The sequence below is a fragment of the Carlito syrichta genome, unplaced genomic scaffold, assembly GCF_000164805.1.
Source record: "Carlito syrichta isolate Samal-C Ts95f unplaced genomic scaffold, Tarsius_syrichta-2.0.1 Scaffold312912, whole genome shotgun sequence".
Lineage (NCBI taxonomy): Eukaryota > Metazoa > Chordata > Mammalia > Primates > Tarsiidae > Carlito > Carlito syrichta.
In genome coordinates, this window is record NW_007257008.1 from 56,097 (window position 1) to 77,894 (window position 21,798).

Here is a 21,798-nt window from a genome sequence, read left to right on the forward strand (position 1 = left end):
CACAGTGTCCCTCTTCATGTACCCCCCACCTCATAGAGCTTCCTACTCTACAAACCTCACAGGTTTAAGAATAAGATAGTATCTTGCTTAGGCAGAGGTGCCAAAAGCAAATCTCATCCTTTCTCTCGTATCCCTGGGGCTGAAATTAGCAGCAGCTTCTGAATGTGGACATGTGAGCAGTCTTGCTGGGCTCTGACCTCAGGAGTCTCCCAGGAGCAAGGATTTGCTTTGTGTCCCTCATGGAGAGGTGTGGCTCAGGCCTGCCCCGGGAAGCCTCCATTGGCACGTGGCCAATAGGGTGCCCCCATGGTGCCCGTGGCTCCATTCTGGTTTCCTAGCAGTGACCATCACACATGAGCTGTCTGTTTTGCTTACCTCCCCAACTGGGCTGTAACCTCGGCTGCTTCTATACATACTTGAAAGGGGGTAATTTCATGTAGGACTGGGCAGAAGACTTGGTTTAAAGGGAGCTTCAGATAGAAGTGACAGATGGTTGCAAACTTGACCCTTCATTCCTTGGCTCTTCCTTGGCCATACACTGAATGCCCAGGTCCAACTCTGCCAGGTATTGGAGACACAAGGGTGTCTAAACATGTGGGGTGGGGGAAGCCCTGCCCGCCTGGAGGACACAGGGCGACAATAACATGTAACTACAAACCGTCACCGAACAAGCGTCTGAGGCAGAATACCAAAGACCCCCTTGAGTTGGGTGGGCAGGAGAGACTTTAGGCTGAGACATGAAGAATGGAGAAGGGGCGTCATCGTGGAGGGTGCAGGGAGCTACAGAAGAGCCTTTTCAGGCTGAGAGCCAGTAGGTCTGAAGGAAAAAGTTCTAGGCATGGCAAGGGGCCTGCTTTGCCTTGGCGTAGAGGGGAGTGTGGATCATGGGGGAGGGGGTGGATCATGAGGAGGAAATTGTGGGCTGTGAAAGGAGTTTTTTCTTTGAAGTCTTGGCTTTGTGGGTCAAGGGTTGGGGGCAGTGCCCAGGCAGTGTCCCAAATGGTCACCCCACTGGATACCTAGCCTGGCTTTCCAGGAGACCGAGGTGTTGGACCAGAGGCTGAGGAGAGACACAGTGCGGTGGCTTCCCCACACCTTAAAGCTGCAGGGACAGAGCTTGGTTGCAAGCTCTGGGTGGGGTTCGGGCACTATAAGTCCGAAGGGCAGGGTGCAAACATCACTCAATGCTGAGGAAAACAAGGCAATAACGTGGAGTCCTGGCCGTCCCGGGAAAGTGCAGGGTCAGATGGGTGGGGGTTAGTTAGGACAAATGTGTGTGTGTCCTGGGGAGGTGGAGGGAACCGGGACTTTGTGTTGATAGACTAATGTCCCGTGCCTGGCACCACCCTCCCGGCCCTGCCAGGCAGTATTCTTGTTTTGTGTACAAAGAGACCAAGGCACCTGCAGATTCAAGGTCGCTGGAGCCGGGCAAGGCAAGTTCTCTGAATTCAGAACAGACTCGGATTTGCCGGTCAATCTGGATTTCTCCTCCACTAGAACGATCATGAAAGGTCAGAGGACTCTTAGTGCGTGGTGGACATTGGACAATAAATGCTCATCGGTCTAGAACAGAGGAAGGGTTCCCATAAAAGGTGGGTCTACAGCCGGGCTCGGTGGCTCAGCCTGTCATCCTGCGCCTTTGGGAAGCCGAGGTGAGCAGATGGCCTGAGCCCGCGGGTTCGAGACCCGCCCGGGCAACTTGGCGAGACCTCATCTCTACAATAAATCAAAAAATCAGCCGGGCGTGGTAGCGGGCGCCTGTAGTTCCGGCTACTCAGAAGGCTGAGGCGGAAGGATCGCCGGAGCCCAGCGGGTCGAGGCGGCAGGGGCCGGGAGCGGCCACTGCACTCCAGTCTGGGCGACAGAGTGAGACTCCAACTGAATAAATAAATAAATAAATAAGAGGTGGGTCTGCGCTGAAAAAGTTTTGAGTCAATGGGGGCATTCCAAGCTTCACAGAAGACCAGAGCAGGTAAGCAGGTCATATGGCTGTGGGAAGTGGAAGTTATACTCAGGGGTCTTCCCTGAAGAGGTTGGAGGGACGTGTCGGGACCCCAGCTCACACGACACTTCCCATGGTGTCTTCCAGGCCCAGAGGCTGTTGGGCCAAAGGCGGCCCCGCCGGTCCTTCTTCGAATACTTCATCCGGACCCTCATCATCACGTGTGCCTCCCTGGCCGTGATCCTCTCCTCAGTCTCCATGTGTGACGGGCACTGGCTCCTGGCGGACAACCGTCTCTTTGGGCTTTGGCACTTCTGCACCACCGCCAACTGGAGTGAGCCGACCTGTCTCCGAGACCTGGGCCAGGCCCACGTGCCCGGGCTGGCTGTGGGGGTGGGCCTGGCACGCAGCATGGGCGCCCTGGCCGTGGTGGCGGCGATTTTTGGCCTGGAGCTCCTCATGGTGTCTCAGGTGTGCGAGGACGCCCACTCACGGCGCAAGTGGGCCGTGGGCTCTGTCCTCCTGCTGGTCTCCTTCGTCTTCTCCTCCGGGGGACTTCTGAGTTTCGTCATCCTCCTCAGGAACCAAGTCACGCTCTTCGGCTTCACCCTGATGTTCTGGTGTGAATTCATCGCCTCCTTCCTCTTCTTCCTGAACGCCATCAGTGGCCTTCACATCAACAGCATTACTCACCCCTGGGAACAGCCAAGGAAACTTTAGGGCCCCTTCAGGGACGTCATGTTTTACAAGAAAATGTGGTCAGCATGAGACTTTTCCAACACGTGGCCTCTGGTCGGGCTGGAGTGGGACAGTGACCTTGAAACTGCCTCTTAGCCCATCACCTTTGGGTGGTTGGCCAGAAATGGCCGGGGGGGCTTTGCAGCTGGTCTGCAGGGCCAGAGCTAGGACAGTGCCCCAGTGCCACCGGCTACACAGGCTTAGGCAGGCTTTTAGAGTGTTGACTTTAGAAAAAGAAAAAAAACATTATAAAACCCTTTTGTGTTTTCTTCCCTGGGCTGGAGCAGACTTGGAAGCAGCTGAGTAACTTGTGAAAAGCTAAGCTAGCTGTACAGCTAAGGATAGTTGTTCATACCTGTCTCATTGGCCGTGCTGGGATACGGGCTGTAGGATCCCCAGGGCTTCTGGGGTTGTTAAGAATGGCTCGTTCTTCCAACTGAGGGTCCAGTCTGTGCTTAGGACTTTCTTCTACCAGCTCAAAGGGCCTTTGTGCATATTTCTCTGGCTTTAGCCCGGGTCATGCCAGGGAAGCAGAGTTCAGGATTCCCTCGGGGTGTCTTGCACATTGTAGGTTTTCAAACCATTTGACTTGATCTGTCCTCTGCCCTTTGTGGAAACTAACAAACCCTGGATAACCCCAACTTATCCAGAAGAGGGGTGGAAGTGGGGAGCCAGGGCCCAGAGAGGGATGCACTTGACCAGGGTCACCCAAAGCTAGCAACTGGTTCTTCCCTCTGGGGCTCTGCCTCTCAGAATCCTGCCTTAAGGTGTGTTTCCTTCTTGCTTCGAGAAGAGTCCTCGGGCAACACCCCCCACCCCCCAGGAGGGCCTGCCTGGCTTCTAATGTACAGTGGTACTCATCCATCTTGTTAAGGGCCAGACAGCCTCAGAGCACTATTTCTGATCCTAGAACACATTTCAACGAGCACGTATGTGGATCTGCTGGGCTCCCCAGGGGGTGAAGGGGAACAGCCAGACCCTGGTAATGATTAACAGCCATCTTGGGGATGAGCAGAGGTGAAGGGGCCCAGGAGCCAGTGGAGATTTCCGTCCTTGCCAGCAGGTCTGCATTTTCCGTTTCTCAAATCGCACCCTTTCCAGTCATTTGTTCTGCCCGAAGTAGGTGAGGCTTTTGCCCTCGTCCCACTTCATTCCACACTGGCCCCTCTCCCCTGCCCCACTAGGTGAATTCTGGCTTCTAGCAACTGCACAGGTGTTTGGTCACTGCAGGTCCCCTTTCTGGGCTGGGCTGACTGCCGATACCTACCTCTATTGCGATTTTAAAGGTTCTTATTCCAAGATACACAGAGTTGTGAGGCGGTGTGCCACAGAATGTAAGGGCGTGGATGCGAAGGCTGGGCTGCCATGACGTCCAGAGCCTGCGGTGATCACCCACCCCAGAAAGGTTTCTGTGGACTGCTCGGTTTTGCAGAGAGCAGAGCTGTCAACCACAAGCTGCAGCTCAGCCTGCGAAATGGGGACCTGGAGTAGTCTGTAAGGCTCATGGGGTGACCTCCCTGTCTCTGCAGGGAGGGGAGGAGTGGAAGTGGGGAGCCAGAGCCCAGAGAGGGATGCACTTGTCCAGGGTCACCCAAAGCCAGGACTAGAGCTGGCCCACCCACCAACCAGGTGCCTTTTTGGAGGGGCTTGTCTCCACCTCTCTCCAGAATGCATCCCCCCCAAGTAGGTTTTGTTTTATAAAAAGGTGCAAATATTTAGTCCTCTTTCATCCTCAGAGGGAGGCAGGGAGTGCAGACACTGTAGGAACCAGAGTGAAGGGTGAAACTAAAGTCCTGGGAGCTTAGTGGGCAATCGGCATGCCCCGTCAGAAAGTGTCTGGAAGTAGGGAGCACACAGACAGCCTTCGAGCGCGGACATTGGAAGTCACAGGCCCTCACTGAACCTCGGCCACCTCCTTGCTGAGAAGCATGGGCAAGTTATGGGCCTTAGTGGACCTGTTTCTCATCTGTAAAATGAGATCGTGTCCGTTTTCTGCTACACCTGCCTCTGGGTTGAGGACAACTGTGTGAAAGAGCAGTAGGGGCAGGGTTGTACCTCACACCATGTCGGAGATACTCAAAGGGGCTGGGAGGCCACGGGCCTCCCCTGGCCTCCATTGTGACTTCATCAGATGAAGGTAGCTGTAGTCCTGAAAGTTCAGGTGAGAGCTACTGGATAGGTGAGTGGCGGTGGGGGACGACAGGCTCTTCTTAGGGCCAATGGCCATGATTTCTCACGTTCCCTAGTCTTCTAAGCCTGTCCCTGAAAAGCCAGAGCTGACGGACCAGTGAGGACACTCCCTCTGGTAGAAAGGGGCCGGGAGCCAGCCAGAGCAGTCTCTCCTTACCTCGTGTCAAAGCAACAGGGCTGATAAATACAGACCAAATCTCGTTCTAGGCACCATTTATTTCCCCGTCCCCTTCTGGGACCCCTGAATTGCTCTTCCCGGAAGAGCAAACAGACCAAATCCCAGGCCCTCGTCTCACCCCAAGGTGCCCCACATCCTTTTTGTTCTGGGGAATCCAGGGCCTGGGGGAGGGGTGTCACCAGTCACAGGAGAGAGCACAGGGTATCTGCTGGGAAGACGCACTGCCTGCAGTAGGGTCCAGCCCTCTCAGGACCCGCTTGGCCTCTGTCTGTGGGCTCCAGCCTCTCAGATGACACTGGCCCTGCAGGTGCCCCGGCTGTGCTCCAAGGGGCTGGCTTTGGTGTTGGTGAAGGAGGAGCTGAGGGTCAGGGGGCGCAGCGGGAACTCACGGAGGTGCCACTGCCGCCACTTCTTCTGGAACTCCAGCTGCACCTGTCCCAGAGAGAAGCCATCAGCACTGGAGGAAAACACAGCTCTGTGCCCCAACCCCATCCATGCCCCCCGGGGGGGATGGCGGCGGCTCCCCACAGGCCCTGCCACTCCTGCCCAGCGGTCCTGCAGTCCTCTCACCTGCAGGTCACTCAGACTGACCATTCCTAGCCCTGATGTCCAGGAGGCCCTGAGGGCCCCCCCATCCCCCTGGGCACTTGTACCGATCATCTCATCACTTTGTATTCCAAAGATTTCCCACACTCCAGAACTCAAACATCCAGATCTGTACCTGGGACGACTGGATACTTACTCCCAAGAAGCCACCCAAACTCAGAACTTATCTGGGACCCATGAAATTGCTCTGTGGAAATGTTCATAATCCCCAGGTGCAGCAGTCAAACCTTTGAGACTAGCCTGATGCCTGATTTTTGTAAGACGTCAGAGATCACCCCCAGTCAAATGCAAAAACCAGATAGGCGGTCAACAGTCACAGAAAGGCTTGACTTATGTGCAATACTGTGTTGGAGGGATGTTGATTACACCGCTTCTGTGTGCGTGGAGCTTGTGTCTTGACCCAGATGCTCTGTGTAAGACCAGGGTCCTCAAGTTGAGTGTGTGGTCTCCTAAGGACTCAACACTCATTTGGAGGTCACTAAGGACTGAGTTGCAGACATTTCTTCTGAGTCACTCATTTCACATACGGGAAGACAGGCCCAGAGAAGGGCAGTGACTGAGATCATCCCACTGAGCAAGCAGCAGGGAAGTCAGGAACCTGGGTTCCTCCATCCTGTGTCTCCTGAACTTGCCCATGACAAAGAAACACCTTGTTTATAAAAAATGACAACAAAAACATCTTCTCTGACCTCAGCCCAGACTGACAGAATCCATTTTTCCTAAATCAGAAACTGAGAGTAGAGCCCAGCAATGTTTTGAACAAGCCCTCCAGGTGATTCTGTGGCTCCCACCAATTGAGCTCAGACTCCCATAAGACTGACTAAATCCCTTGCTAGAAGGCCCAGACCTTCCCACCACCCTTCCCTGGTAGCTGCTCCTGACCCAGAATCCAGTGGCCAGGAGCTCTCCCAGGCTTCTGGACAACCCAAGATCACTCACCTCCCCGTTGAGGAAGCAGTAAAGCACGGCCACCACCAGTCCCTGCCAGAGGAGCAGAGGTAGCAGGGGGTTAGTGCAGGTGCTCAGGACCCAGTCTTGGACAGCACCCAGCCTTGGACAGCTGGCCAACCCCGTCCTCCCCAGGTCCTTTGATCACAAGCTGCAGGCAGACTTCCCCACCCCTCTCACCTGGGGGGTGGAATTTGGCCTACCTCTGGTGGGCTTCCCAGAGTGCCCTTGGCTGTGCCTATATCACCCAGCATAGACGAGTTCTTGCAACCAAGCATGGGCTGGCTCCCTTTCGTCTCTTGTGCTTGCTGTCTAATGTAGGGCCTCAAACACATGTGAAGTCAGGGACAGTAAAGTAGGGTCTGCTAACTCTGCCAGTGGGGACAGCACAGCTCACCTGAATTAGGAAGGTGGGCCACCTGGGAGCAGCAGGGAGTGGAGGTGCCTGAAGCATGCCCACCCCACTAGGAGGGAGTGGAGCCCACCCAGGGCAAGCCCCTGGGCCCTGTATGGTCTTGTTCTCAAAATAAACTGGGAATCTGAAGATGTTTAGACACGGATAACTAGTTCAAACTGGAAAAATGTGGTCAGAACAAGCTGAGGCGGTCTGGGCCAGATGGCAGCAGTGTTTGATCTCTTTGCTTAATGAAAATGGATGGTTGCATCTCCGTGGTCTGACCCCACCAGGCGTGCCTGTTAAGACCCTCCCTCCCCGGTATCTGGAGCTCCCGATTTCTTGACGGTGCCCCCAGGATCCTGGCAGCGGGCTCTGCCAGGGCAGGGGCTCCAGTGTGGGATGCCTGTTTGGAGCCTGAGGCCTGCAGACCAGCAGGGAGCGGCATCTCTGTGTGTCTCTCCTGCTCGCCTGCTCTTTCGGGGACCTATCTCGGGCCACCCTTCCTGCTCGCCTCCTCTTTCAGAGACTTATCTCGGGCCACCCTTCTCTCCCTTACAGGCCTGCTCTCCCTCCATAGAGGCGTCACCACAGCTCTGACCCGAGATGGCCTAACCCCGCCCAGGCCTGCTGTAGCATCTCACTACATTGGAAAGGAACCCAAAGGGCGATGAGCCAGCCTGTCTATTGTGGGTTTAATATGTGCGACTGATTAGGGAGGTGGGCATTTGAACAAGAGTGAGTGATGAGGCTAGAAGAGTTTGCTTTAGAACTGCAGGCACCAAGGACTCCTATATGGAATGGGGACTATTTGAAGGGCAGGAACACTTAACTCAGGGCAGTGGTTTCCAAATTTTGTTGCACATTAGAATCACCTGGGAGCTTTTTGCCCAGGTTACGCTTCCTAAACCCCAACTGGGTGCAGGAGTATTGGCAGCTTTTAAAGCTTCCCTAGATAGTTCCAACACACAGGCATCACCACCTGGGAACCCCGGTCAGAGACAGTGAAAGGCACTTCAAGACAGGCTTCTAAATATCTATACTAATCCGGGCTCGGTGGCTCAGCCTGTAATCCCGCGCCTTTGGGAGGCTGAGGTGAGTGGATTGCCTGAGCCCGCGGGTTCGAGACCCGCCTGGGCAGCGAGACCTCATCTCTACAGTAAATAAAAAAAAAATCAGCCGGGCATGGTAGCGCATGCCTGTAATTCCGGCTACTCGGAAGGCTGAGGCGGAAGGATCGCCGGAGCCCAGCAGGTCAAGGCTGCGGTGGCCGGGAGCGGCCACTGCACTCCAGTCTGGGCGACAGAGTGAGACTCCAACTCAAAAAAAAAAAAAAAAAAAAAATCTATACTAGAGCACAGCCTCGTCTGGGTCATTGTAGGATTCTGGGTTCCAGGTGTTTCAAAGCTCTTGCCAAGGCCCTCAGAGGTAGGTAGGAAGATGCCCACTTTATAGGTGAGAGCACTGAGTCACAGAGCAGTGTAGGCATGACTAGAGCTCTTTGTGCTTGGCCCAGATCCTTGGCCCGGCTGAGGCTGCAGCCCTCCTCACCTGCCCGGGGGAAAAGGCCACATTTCACTGTTTGGGGCGGGGAGGGGCTCCAGGGACCAACTTCGCTGTGCTCCAAGTGTATATAGGGCAAGTCTCACCAAGCCAGCAAGTTTACTAAATTCCACAGTGATTTTATGATCATTAAGAATGAAGACTTTGAAGAATTTTAATGACACGAGGAAACGTTCATGACGGGCATGATAGAGAATTAAGCAAAACCAGCAGGATACAAGACCGTACTCATCATGACCCAAATTATGTGTCTGTGTATCTTTGTGGACAGAAAAGAGACGGAAGTAAACACACCAACATTTTAGCAGAGGTTATTTCTGGATTATGAGATGGTATGGGGTTTTTTCCTTCTTTTTTACTTTTTCTTATATCTCAAATGATCCACAATAAGCAAGTGTTTATTCATGCAATCAGAAAGAGTTAATACATTTTAGGTTTTTATATAACAGGCTGGGCTCAGTTGCTCAGCCTGTAATTCCGCGCTTTGGGAGGCCGAGGTGAGTGAATTACCTGAGCCTGTGGATTCGAGACCCCCTCTGGGCAACTTGGCGACCTCACCTCTACTATAAATAAAAAAAAAATAGCCGGGTGTGGTAGCGCATGCCTGTAGTTCCAGCTGCTTGGAAGGCTGAGGCGGAAGGATCGCCGGAGCCCAGCAAGTCGAGGCTGCAGTGGCCAGGAGCGGCCACTGCACTCCAGCTTGGGCGACAGAGTGAGACTCCAACTCAGAAAAAAAAATAAGTATATAACAGTGATAATGGTATGGTGGTTGTGTGTGCTCTTCTTTAAACTGCTGTCTTCTAGAAGTACATACTAGGCCATTGCCTTGTTACGACATGGAGTGGCCATGTTTCCTAGTTTTTGACCTGTTCCCTACCTTGGGGAGGTGAATCTCCTCTCTCTCTCTCTCTCTAATTTGCTTTAAAATATTTTGTAATCTAAAAAAAAAAGAAGTACATACTAGATGCTTACAGATGAAATAATAGGATGTCTTGGATTTCCCTTAAAAGGTGGGGATGGATAGCGGGGTAGGGATGGAGATGAAACAAGACAGGCCCTGCGTGGATGTTGCTGAGGATGGGAAAGGAAGTTCATTGTCCTACTCTCTTCACTTTTGTATGAAAGACATTTCCATATATGTATATGTACACATGTGTTTTATTTATGTGTGCGTATATAAGAACATATGCATACATATATGTGCATAAAACTTTTAAAGCTTCCTTTTCTTCATAAACATCTATAGGAACATTTAGAAAGTGCTTTTGGTTTTTTCTTGACAAGCCACTTTCCCGAAGAAGCAGTCCGCAGGCCCAACTCTGGGAAATAGGAGGACTCCATCTAGGACAGGGTGGACCTGGGTCTCCTAGCTCTCAGCACAGTCCCTCTTCTGAGCCAAGTCAAGTCGTTTCACCTGACTGGATGGACCGCAAGTCCCCTGCCTGCTAAATGGGCCACTGTGTGCCCAGTCTGCCCCAACATGACAAGAGGTGGGGAAAGCTTCCCGGCTCTCTGGCTGAGAGGCAAGAATCACGGATAAAGCCAGAGGCTGGGTTCTCAGGAGGCCTGGTGGGGGGGGTGCGGGGCAGAGGAGCAGCTCCGAGGAGGGGAGGGTCTGAAGGCGTGGGGAGGGCAGGACCTGACTCCACCTGTGATGTGTTCCCAGTGCTGCGTCCTGAACAGAACTCTGGGGATGAGGGGAGGTTCTGAGACCCCTCCCTGAAGCTGAGGCCTCCTCCAGTGAAGACTTTGGAGGACAATATCACCCTATTGTGGAAACATTGTTGAAGATGGGCTAACTCCTTTAAAAAAAAAAAATTGGGAGAATTTCCTCTCAAGCACCAGAGCCTATAATCACTGAGCTTTTCCTGGCCATTAGTTTGTTTTGGTTTTATGGATCCCATAAATCCTGAAACAGGCCGTTTGTCTTTGCTTTGGCTACTGGGAAGCTCTAAGCCTCATCTCTCCCACCTTTTTTTCTTTTTTTGAGTTGGAGCCTCACTTTTGTCACCCAGTCTGGAGTGCACTGGCATGCTCGTGGTCACCGCAGCCTCAACCTGCTGGGCTCAGGCGATCCTTCCGCCTCAGCCTTGCAAGTAGCTGGAACTACAGACGCATGCCACCACACCAGCTAGTTTTTGTGTGTGTGATTTATTGTAGAGACGTGGTCTCATCAAGTTGCCCAGGCTGGTCTCGAACCCCCAGGATCATCTCTTCTACCTTTACAGGACGTTATCAAATTCTTTTTTGTATGTGAACTCAACCAGCTTTATATTCTTTTTCACTGATCCTTCCTCTACTTATTTTTTTTCTTCTGTATGTTTTTCCAAAAGCAACATCACATTCTTTTTGGAAGGAAATAACTCTGAGTAAATAAACAAATGACATTGTGGGACTCATGTCCCAAACACGTTTACTTTTTTTTTTTAACCGCTTATCTTGCTGAATTTTAGGTGAGTGATTTTCCACCTCACTTTCTGTCTTTATTTTTTTAAGTCAGTTTTTAGTTTTAATAACCCGTGAATGCACATAGTTTGAAAAAGTCAAATGATTCCCGTTGCAAAAAAACCAACAACCTCCTGACACCCTGCCCCCATTTCCTGTTCCTTAGATGTAACTATCACTTGAAACTCTTAACTGATTCTAAATAATATGCTGATGTTGCTACTTGTGGAGTTTTCAACTTTGGGCATTTTCTGTGGACTTCCCAGTAATGAAAATGAGGATACTGTTCTATTTCAAACACTCCCCACCCCTGCCTGACTTTTTGATGACTTGGCCATCAGCATTTAGATTATTTTGACAACGTCTTGCTATTGAGACTTGTACAATATAGTGTCCTGTCCTGGGGTTACTTTTTCTTACTGTTTTCCGTTGAGTCAGTCTCTCAGTCTCTTTTAGTTTTATCTCCCACCCCCACTTGACTGGTGGGGTGCCACAGCACACTTAAGCTCATTTCTCCTTCCCCTGGGTGTCTGCCAAATGAGACCTCCCCCGTTCCAAGCCACCACAGAAATTTAGGAAGCGCTGGCTTGCTGTCTCTCTGGCCTCCACTTCTCTCTACGGACAGACAGAACGCTCCGCAGCTTGCAGGCACCGTCCCTGAAGCTTACCTGGAATGAGCCAAGGGCCAATTCGAAAAACAGCTGGATCTCCATGGCGTCCTCTGGGGAGAAGGCGAAGACGATGTAGTGGATGCCAAAGAGGGGGATCAGCAGGAGGGTGGACTTGGCCAGACGCCTGGGGATGTAGAGACACGCTGCAGCCTCCTGTTCTGCCGTCCTCCGGCCCCTTCCCACGATGTGCAACTTTGCGGCTTCCCAGTTCAGGCCTCATCACTGAGGCTTGGCCGCAGTATCCCCAGGCTTCTTTGTTTTCACTTTTTTTTTGGAAAATGTCTACCTCCCACATACCCATCACCCAGATACAACACTTATCAACTCGGGTAATCCCCAAAACTTTCTGATCACACAGCTCTTTTTTTTCAGTAAAAGAAAAAAAATCGGTACCCACCCGAATAACTTTATTTACGTATGTATTTATTCATTAATTATGTGCATATATTACTGCCACTCTTTGCCTAACATACAAGCAAAGCCAGCTTTTCTATTTGTTAGATACTGAATACCTGTAAGGAGAAGTATTTTCTTCCCAGATTAGGGTTGCCAAATTTAGCAAGTGAAAATACAGGATGCCCAGTTACATCTGAATTCCAGATAAACAATGGGTCCTCTTTGAGGGTATAAGTACTAAAAAACTATTTGTTGTTTATCTAAAATTCAAATGTAGCGGGGCATCCTGTATTTTATCTGGCAGCTTTATCCCGGATCCTCAGGAATCTGACACCAATAATCCAAGCCACTGCCATATTCTCAAAACTCAAAATGGAAAAAGTCTCTGTTGGACACAAAATGGTCTTTAACATCTGTTATGGGCTGAAGAGCTTTCCTCCCAAGTTCTTATACTGAAGCCCCAACCCCCAGAGTCTCAGAATGTGATATTTGGAGAGTTTTTAAAGAGGTAGCTATGCTAAAATGAGGGCAGGGTGGGGCCTAATCTAATCAACTAGTATCTTTATAAGAAGAGGAAATCTGGACACACAGAGAGACACCAGGGGTATCCACCCACAGAGGAAAGGCCATGTGAGGATACGGGAGAAGGTGGCCATCTGCAAGCCAAGGAGAGGCTTTAGGACACCTTGATCTTGGACTTTCAGCCTCTAGAACTGTGAGAAAATAAATATCTGCTGTTGGAGCCACCTAGTTTGTGATATTTTGTTATAGCAGCCCTAGAAAACATATTTCTCTTTAACATCTTCAAGGTTTTTTGTTGGTTTTTTGTTTTTGAGTTGGAGTCTCACTCTGTTGCCCAGACTGGAGTGCAGTGGCAGGCATGCTCCTGGCCACCACAGCCTCGACCGGCTGGGTTCCAGCGATCCTTCCTCAGCCTTCCAAGTAGCCGGAACTACAGGTGTGCACTCCCATGCCCGGCTAATTTTTTATTTATTGTAGAGACGAGGTCTTGCCAAGTTTCTGGGCAAGTCTTGAACCCGCAGGCTCAGGCAATCCACTCGCCTCGGCCTCCCAAAGTGCTAGGATTACAGGCTGAGCCAACCGAGACTGGACATCTTCAAGGTTTTAAGTATTTTTGGATCATGCATCTCCTTAAAAGCCTGATGAAAGCTAAGGCATTCTCCCCTGACAAATACACATTGTACCTACACAGATTTGTCTGAATTGGGGTCCCTGAACCCATGCTGAGACCCCCCAGTCTTGCCCCAGGGTAAGATCTGTTTCCAGGCTTCCTGCCTGGGATTTCTTAATCCCCTCACCCCCTCCCTCCCCCATAGTGTCTGAGGCTTCACAATCAGACTTATTTCCCTCCCCACCCATCCCCATTTACACTACAAACTTCTTGGGACTAGGTCTACAACTTTTCCCCCACCTCCAGTGCCAGTGGAGTATACAGCAGGTGCTCAGTAAATGCTTGCTGACGGACTGAGCATGCCCAGTCTTTGCCCTCCACTTACTTGTAATGGCTCACTTCATTTCCTCTTGTTTCTTGCGTTCTAAGTTTTCTCATCAAGATTCTCAGAATGTTTATAAAAAGGATGAAATTAATCTGCAAAACACAAGGCAGAGGTGGGGCCTCAGGTGTCTTTTTTTCCCAGTCACCTCTCCTGGCCCTGTCCCCTGGTCCTGAGGTAGAGAAGGCATTGCAGACACCACAATTAGGATGGCACATCACCCCTGCTCCACCCCTCGCAAGTCCTGGTGAAACAAATGGTTTGGAGACCATGGCTGCAGGTAGCACTCCTTCCTATCCCTGGAATGCAAGAGCTCTAAGGTCTGTTCACTTGCTGGGCAGCTTCCTCACCCTTGAAGAGCACTGGACTCCCCTGAGGATCTTGTTAAAATGCAGGTTGGGGTGGGTCCGAGATTCTGCATTTCTTGTTTTTTAGAGGTAAAAAGGTTATTTTATTTATTTGTACTTAAACCAGCGAAATTGGCACTGATGTCATCATGACGTCACAAAATACAAAGTATCTACACATATTAGCGTCATGAACAAATCAGGGCTGCAGTACTACAGCCAAAAGGGGCTGAGGAAATCCAAGTGTGTTACAGCTTAACCCTTCACCTGAACTGAGTTTGTTAGTGTAAAACCTCCCCATCCCAGAAAACAGGAGTGCTCCTTTATCCCTGTACTTATGTTTCCTATTCTTGAGGTTAGATTCTAACTCCTAAAGATGTCCAGACTACAATTCTACCTATTTATCTACCGCCAGAGACAGCACCTATCATGTCATTCATAGCAGCCAAGGTCACTGAAACCTCTTTGATTAGGTCCCAATCATACACCACCCTCGAAATTGAGACAATAGGCAAAATGAGAACCAAGATATTAAAGCAGAACACGGGACTCTAAAACAAGACAATTAACGAGAGGGTGGAGGAGGGAGGGAGCCAGGGAGAATTCAGCCACTGCCCAAAAATTGGAGGTTCTGCATTTCTAACAAGCCCCAGTTCATGTAATGCCAAAGCTGATCATTTCACAGCAGTGGCTGAGTGGTTCTCAAAGTTGCTGGGCTGCACTCCTATAGATTAGGGTTCTGCAAATCTGGCTTGGGACCCAATCATTTTCTTTTCTTCCTTTTTAATAGATAGGAGTCTTGCTCTGTCACCCAGGTACATGATCATAGCTCACTATAACCTCGAACTCCTAGGCTCAAGCAATTCTACCACAGCCTCCCAAAATGCTGGGATTACAGGCATGAGTCACCGTGTCTGATCAAGAATTTTCTTCCTTCCTTCCTTCCTTCCTTTCTTGAATTGGGATCTCACTTCAGCCCAAGCTGGAGTGCAGTGGCACACAATCATGGCTCACCATAGCCTCAACCTCCTGGGCTCAAGCAATCCTCCTGCCTCAGCCGCTTTAGTAGCTGGGACTATAGGCGTGTACCACCACACCCAGCTAATTTTTTGATTTTTTATAGAGACGAGGTCTCCCTATATTGCCAATTGCCTAAGCTGGTGTTGAACTCCTGGGCTCAAGCAATCCTCCAGCCTCAGCCTCCCAAAGTGCTGGGATAACAGGCATGAGCCACTGTGCCTGGCCAGAATTTTCATCTTTAACACCCCCCAGATGACGCTGAAGTTGCTGATCTGAGGACTAGTTTGTAGCTCAATCACCAGCCCCAGGAAGCCACCATTGATTACCTACCTCTACTGATGCATTGTATTTAGGGCTGATGTTACTGTGTAAGAGCACTTCGAATATCTTAACGGGACTGCATGTATTTATCTGTCAAACGTGTGTGCCTACTTATCTGCCAACTCAATAGTAACTTCCTGAAGGGCAGGAATTCAGTCTTTTTATTTCTTTGGGTGTCCCCTCGGCCAACCCCAGTGCCGGCCATGTTAGGAAGCTGTCCACATCTCTCCTCCCCTCTCACCCACCTACTCCAGGGTCATTTGACAAAAGCAGGATCAGTGAAATCACCCAGCCTGGCACAGTCATTATTCACATGGGTAGCCTGCGGCCTGGGAACGCTTGCCAAAAGACACAGGATTAGTGACTGTCTAGGGCTCCTGGCCCAGCACTGCCTTTTGGGGAACACTACTTCTCAGCAGCCTTGCTCTAAGCTGGTTGTAAGTGCTGTCAACTCACAAAGGCTATTTAATTTCATTTAACTTAACTCTGCTTGCATTAGAGTTGTATTTAATTTAATAGGAAGCATTTGAAGGCAAAATAATAATAATAATAATAATAAGTCTTTAAGATCCCAAGAATGAGTCTAATTTTGTTTTATTTTATTTTATTTTTGAGTCGGAGTCTCACTCCATCACCCAGACTGGAGGGCAGTGGCCACTCCCGGCCACCGCAGCCTCGACCTGCTGGGCTCCGGCGATCCCTGCGCCTCAGCCTTCCAAGTAGCTGGAACTACGGGTGTGCGCTACCACGCCCAGCTAATTTGTTGATTTATTGCAGAGACGAGGTCTCGCCAAGTTGCCCAGGCAGGTCTCAAACCCACGGGTTCAGGCAATCCACTTGCATTGGCCTCCCAAAGTGCTGGGATTACAGGCTGAGCCACCGAGCCCGGCTGAGTCTAATTTTAAATAGCAGAATTTTAGGCCCCACAACATGTGGGTGGGGAGGTATTTTGTGTCATGAGTGCCCACCCAACATCCTCAATTGCTAGGTAGACCTTGATCCTTTGAAACCAGCCCTGGACCCTGGAGCTGGTAGGCCTCATCCAGGTCTCTCCTGGGCTGGGCTGTCCAAGACTCAGAACAATGGCTGGGCTGGCCTCACCAAATGGGGAAATCGCCTCCTGCAGGAATTTTATGAAGCCATAGCAAATTAGTGTGTCAAATAGTTTGAAATGACACAGAAAAGCGCACATCTATTGCTAAGTGGGAAAAAAAAACCCAACTAGGATGCAAAACTATATTAAATATTTTGAAAAGGCAAAGTTTTGTCTGCTCAAAGAAAATGACAGGAAGAAAAGGTACAGCATGCTCATAATATGTATGTTTCATGTAGAACGATGAGTGACTTTTTTTCTCCTTTTAAAAAATACATTTTTGTAGGCTGGGCATGGTGCCTTATGCCTGTAATTCCAGCACTTTGGGAGGCTGAGGCAGGAGGATCACGTGAGACCAGCCTGGGCAGCACAGTAAGACCCCCATCTCTTCAAAATTAGGAGCGCATGATGGTGAGCACCTGTAATCCAGCTACTTGAGAGGCTGAGGTGGGAGGATCCCTTGCCCCAGGAGTTCAAGGCTGCAGTGAGTCGTGATCATACCACTGCACTTCAGTCTGGGTGAGAGTGAGACTCTGTCTCAAAAAAACCCCCAAAAAACCACTTTGTGTTTTGTACATTTTTCGTGCTTATTCTGTTAAAAAAAAGAAGGTTGTCATGAAATGGCCCGTCCTCTCAGCGGGTCCCAAAAGGTCACCAAGTCAGCTAGTGGACGAGGAAGGAGCCGCCACCCTGTCCCGTGCCCTCTCCCCTTACCCCAGCCCAGAAAGCCTGGCGAAAGCCATTCTCTGTTTGTTTGTTTTTTTGAGTCGGAGTCTCACTCTGTCGCCAGGCCACTGCAGCCTCGACCTGCTGGGCTCCGGCGATCCTTCTGCCTCAGCCTTCCGAGTAGCTGGAACTACAGGCACACGCTACCATGCCCGGCTAGTTTTTTGATTTATTGTAGAGATGAGGTCTCGCCAAGTTGCCCAGGCGGGTCTCGAACCCACGGGCTCAGGCAATCCACTCACCTCAGCCTCCCAAGGCGTAGGATTACAGGCTGAGCCATCGAGCCCGGCTGCATTCTCTGTTACCTTGATCTGTGGCCTTGGGCATCCCTGAGCCCTGTGGATGTTAGTTCCAGCTGAAGGCTGAGTCCATCTGCGAGACAATTCCTGTGCGTCCCCAGGTGTCCGCTCTTCTCTGTCCCCCTACTTTTACCCCCGTTCTTGCCCCCAGGCTCGGATAGAGGGTTCTCAACCCTGGTGCAGAGCAGAAGCACTTGGGGTCTTAAAGATGTAGCCTGCCAGAACAAGAGTCTGAATCTCTCTGAGTATTTTCTCAAAGCTCTCAGGTGATTTGAAAGGGAGGTCAGGGTTGAGACCTTCCGAGCGCCCATCCGGGAGGGTCACTCCCGCATCCCTCCCCTGAGGTCACTCCTGCAGGCCCACCCCCAAGCCCATGGCCTCACTCAGCTTCCCCCAGCCACATCCCCGCCTCCTTTTGTGGTCCCAGCTCAGCGACTCCTCCCAGAGAACGCCTAGAAAAATGTCCAAGGCCCACAGCTCTGAACCAGTGAAGGTGGAATTTCAGGCCAGTGGGAGTGACCAGTTTAGGACAAGGAACTCTGCTCATTACACTCCAGCTGCAGCTCATGGAAAAGAGCAACGTCCATAAACTCTTGCCTCCTGTCCGCCCCTCACCCCACTCTCTCCCACATTCTGTAGGGGTTGGAGCTCCAGACCCCACACTGCTCTCTAGCCTCTGGAAGCCTGTGGCTTATCCCTCCCCGCAGCTGGAGGGAGCCCTCTCTCCCCGCCCTCTGCCCCTGCTGGCCGGTCACTGTTCTAGTCTCTCCCACTCACCCCAAGCTCAGGGAGGATGGCCACTCACCAGGATGGAGAGGATCACAGGCCCTCGAATGACCCACCAGATGGATGTGTTGGCATTGATGTCCCAGCACCTATGGGAGAGAAAGCCAGGCAGGGTTAGGAGCGGGAGCTGGTCCCACGGGCAAGGACATGTTCCCTGAGGTGGCCCTAGGTACAAAGGACCCATGCTGTGGCCCCTTGCCCGCCGCCCAGGAGCACTGCTAGGGCCGAGGGAGCGGCCACCTGTCTCCGCGCACATCTGTGGGGCCTGTGGGCCAGGAGAGCCCTGGATCCCTGACCTCGTTGTCAGAATCCACTGGGGAGCACAGTGGCAAATTCAACTGCCAACAGAGGCCAGGCAGATGACATCAGTGAGTGAAGAGGTTGGATGGCTGACATGTGACCTCGGGATTCAGGGGACATCAGGCCTGAAGGGTACTTGGCCAACTGGGAAGCATGTACCCTGTCCAAGGCAGCCAAAACTCTGCTCCAGCCACAAGGAAAAATGAGAAATGTTAAAAGACCTTCCCATTTTTTTTTCCAAGGAGGCTGAAAATTCAAATGTTTTTAAAAAGCGAATTAGGACAATCATTTTGAAGCCACTTAAAAATTAAAAGTGTTTTGAAGCAATCATTTTGGGCTAAATTTGGACTACAAGACACTTGTATTCCTCATCCAACTGCTCCACTTGTTGGCCCGGCTGTGTCATTATGTCCTGGAGAAACCGACTCCCACTCGGTCACGCTGTCTCAATTCATCCCTGCCGTCTTTCAAGCTTGCCTCCCACATGCCTACTCTCAGGTGTGTCTCTGGGCTGACCTCCCCCGCAGTGCTGGGCTTCTTTAAAGCCTGGTTCTGCAGGGTTCCTAAACACCCAGGGGTGGGGAGGAATCCAGGAAGAAGATGCCAGGAGGAAGGAAACACTGGGCTGGCCCTTCCATGAGCCTCCTCCACTGTGTAACACCTGCCCGGAGCCCACAGCTCTGGCCTGACACCTGCCCTATGCACAGAGCTGGCAAGTGGGCAAAGTGACTGTGGCCAAGGCTGCTTGCCCCCTCTGGAAACACACCCAGGAGCAATGGGCATTACTCCGGAAGACTCAGCTGAACAGGAACGAAATGATGGTCTCTGCCCAAGCTGTCCAGTGTGCTGGCCACTGTGACTGTAGAGCCCTGATATATGGTTCCTATTGAATTATGCTCTAAGTGCAAGATAGACACCAGATCTTGAAGTCTTAGTGTGAGTAAATGAATGTAAAATATATCGTTAATAAGTTTTACATTGATTGTATATTGAGATGATACTGTTTTGGTTATGTTGGGTTTAATAGAATATGTTATTAAATCCAGTATCCCCTGTTTGTTTTTGCTGTTTACTGTGGTTACTAGAAAATATTAAGTTACCTGTGTGGCTCAGACTCTTTTTTTTTTTTTTTGAGTTGGAGTCTCACTCTGTCTCCCAGGCTGGAGGGCAGTGGCATACTCCCAGCCACTGCAACCTCGACCTGCTGAGCTCCGGCGATCCCTATTCTGAGAAACAGGCCTTTCCTAGATAGCTGTATCTGTGCTGTCTGAAAAGCTGGATGATGTCAAATACACCCTTGTTACCGCTCCTTCCAACAGCTTACCCGATGTCTTCCAGAAAGTGCCTGGTGAGGGCCCACGAAGCGACAAAAATGGCCGGAGAACCTGAGATAGAAAATAAAGAAGGGACAGAGGACTCCATTTTCAACACATGCACGAGAACATTCGGCAACCCCAGCCTAGGTACTGAGTAGGTACCAAGATTTGGTTTCCATGGAAACTCCTTTGTCATCCTGTATAAATGTGTAGCAACATACTTCAAGGGGTCTGGGAATGCCCTGGGATCCCGAAGGCCACTTGGGGTTAGAAGGTCTCCTGGGAGCCTGGGCCAGGCTCCAGGGGACTTCTGCAGAGAAGGCGGCAGAGGAGACTGCGACTCCTTTGCAGGCTTGTGGAACCCTCTTCTTGAACTGGGACCTGCCTGGCTGTGTGCAGGGGTGGGAGCTGGGGTTTGGACACAGGTCATGGGAGAAGGATCTATTTTATTCAAATGTTAGTTTGTAAAATGCTTGGCCATTTAACTGGTAATATAAGCCACCACCGTCTTATTTAAACAAGAACACATTTTGGACTGCAGAAGAGATCATGTACACAAGAATTTGGAAGATAAAACACAACATTTCCTGACTTCCGCTTAAACATGGCACACTGAACTTACACATTTATCTCTACTTCCCCCTGAAGCCCCTCTACAATGATAGTGAAGACACAGAAATGGTCCAAGCCCGTAAACACAAAGGCTGGGAAGGGTAGGGTGGCTGTGAACGGTCAACACATTTAGGAACACAGAAAGCTGGCAGGGAGTGGCAGTGATGTCCCAGAGCCAGAAAGCTGCGACAGGAATGCTGTCTGGGGTGACGCTGCTGAGTGAAGTACCCGAAGCTGCTCTACGGCCAGGGGCACCAGGTACCCCAGGAAGCAGGAGACAGGGTAGGGCTGGAGCATTTGGAAGGTCTAGTTAAGAAGCAGATAACCAGCCGGGCTCGGTGGCTCAGCCTGTCATTCCGCGCCTTTGGGAGGCTGAGGTGAGTGGATTGCCTGAGCCCGCAGGTTCGAGACCCGCCTGGGCAGCGAGACCTCATCTCTACAATAAATCAAAAAATCAGCCGGGCGTGGTAGCGCGTGCCTGTAATTCCGGCTACTTGGAAGGCTGAGGCGGAAGGATCGCCGGAGCCCAGCAGGTCGAGGCTGCGGTGGCCAGGAGCGGCCACTGCACTCCAGTCTGGGTGACAGAGTGAGACTCCAACTCAAAAAAAAAAAAAAAAAAGAAGCAGATAACCACCCCAGGTAGCCGAAACCCCCATGAGACCACATAGTTAGCTATGTGTCCCCAAGAGAGTTTATACTCTGGAGAAACTGAGCCGTGGAGAACTGGGGCTCCAGCCCAGCAGAGGGAGGGTGGGGGATGAGGATGCTTGGCTGAAAAGGAATGAAATGATGGTCTCTGCCCAAGCTGTCCAGTGTGCTGGCCACTGTGGTTGTAGAGCCCTGATACGTGGTCCCTATTGAACTGTGCTCTAAGTGCAAGGTAGACTCCAGATCTTGAAGACTTAGTGCGAATAAATGAATGTAAAATATATCGTTAATAAGTTTTACATTGATTGTACATTGAGATGATACTGTTTTGGTTATGTTGGGTTTAATAGAATATGTTATTGAATCCAGTATCCCCGTTTGTTTTTGCTGTTTACTGTGGCTACTAGAAAATATTAAGTTACCTGTGTGGCTCAGATTCTTTTTTTTTTTTGAGTTGGAGTCTCACTCTGTCTCCCAGGCTGGAGGGCAGTGGCATGCTCCCAGCCACTGCAACCTCGACCTGCTGAGCTCTGGCAATCCTTCCGCCTCAGCCTTCCTACAATTGGGCACCACCAGGCCCGGCTAGTTTTTGATTTATTGTAGAGACAAGGTCTCACCAAGTTGCCCGGGTGGGTCTTGACAGATTCTATTTTTTTTTTTTTTGAGTTGGAGTCTCACTCTGTCACCTAGGCTGGAGGGCAGTGGCCGCTCCCGGCCACCGCAGCCTCGACCTGCTGGGCTCCGG

The 21,798-nt window shown here is 50.9% G+C and overlaps 2 protein-coding genes across 2 annotated transcripts in view; one reads left to right on the forward strand and one right to left on the reverse strand.

Moving 5' to 3' along the window:
• The first annotated feature begins 2,068 nt into the window (after positions 1–2,068).
• TMEM37 (transmembrane protein 37) lies at positions 2,069–2,662 on the forward strand. Its single transcript, XM_008070094.1, has one exon. It carries the CDS (start codon positions 2,201–2,203, stop codon positions 2,660–2,662), a length of 462 nt encoding a protein of 153 aa, XP_008068285.1. The 5' UTR covers positions 2,069–2,200.
• Positions 2,663–5,076: 2,414 nt separating this feature from the next.
• Positions 5,077–21,798, reverse strand: part of SCTR (secretin receptor) — an 80,667-nt gene continuing 63,945 nt past the window's right edge. The window contains exons 10-15 of the mRNA XM_008070095.1: positions 19,802–19,862; positions 18,197–18,266; positions 13,589–13,680; positions 11,673–11,799; positions 6,594–6,635; positions 5,077–5,480 (exon numbers count right to left, since the gene is read on the reverse strand). Coding sequence (XP_008068286.1) covers positions 5,334–5,480; positions 6,594–6,635; positions 11,673–11,799; positions 13,589–13,680; positions 18,197–18,266; positions 19,802–19,862 — 539 coding nt within the window. The 3' untranslated portion in view covers positions 5,077–5,333. The remainder of the gene's footprint in view (positions 5,481–6,593; positions 6,636–11,672; positions 11,800–13,588; positions 13,681–18,196; positions 18,267–19,801; positions 19,863–21,798) is intronic.

Excerpts from the sequence above, each read along its gene's own strand:
- TMEM37 (XM_008070094.1), top strand. The coding sequence starts at position 2,201 with ATGTGTGACGGGCACTGGCTCCTGGCGGACAACCGTCTCTTTGGGCTT.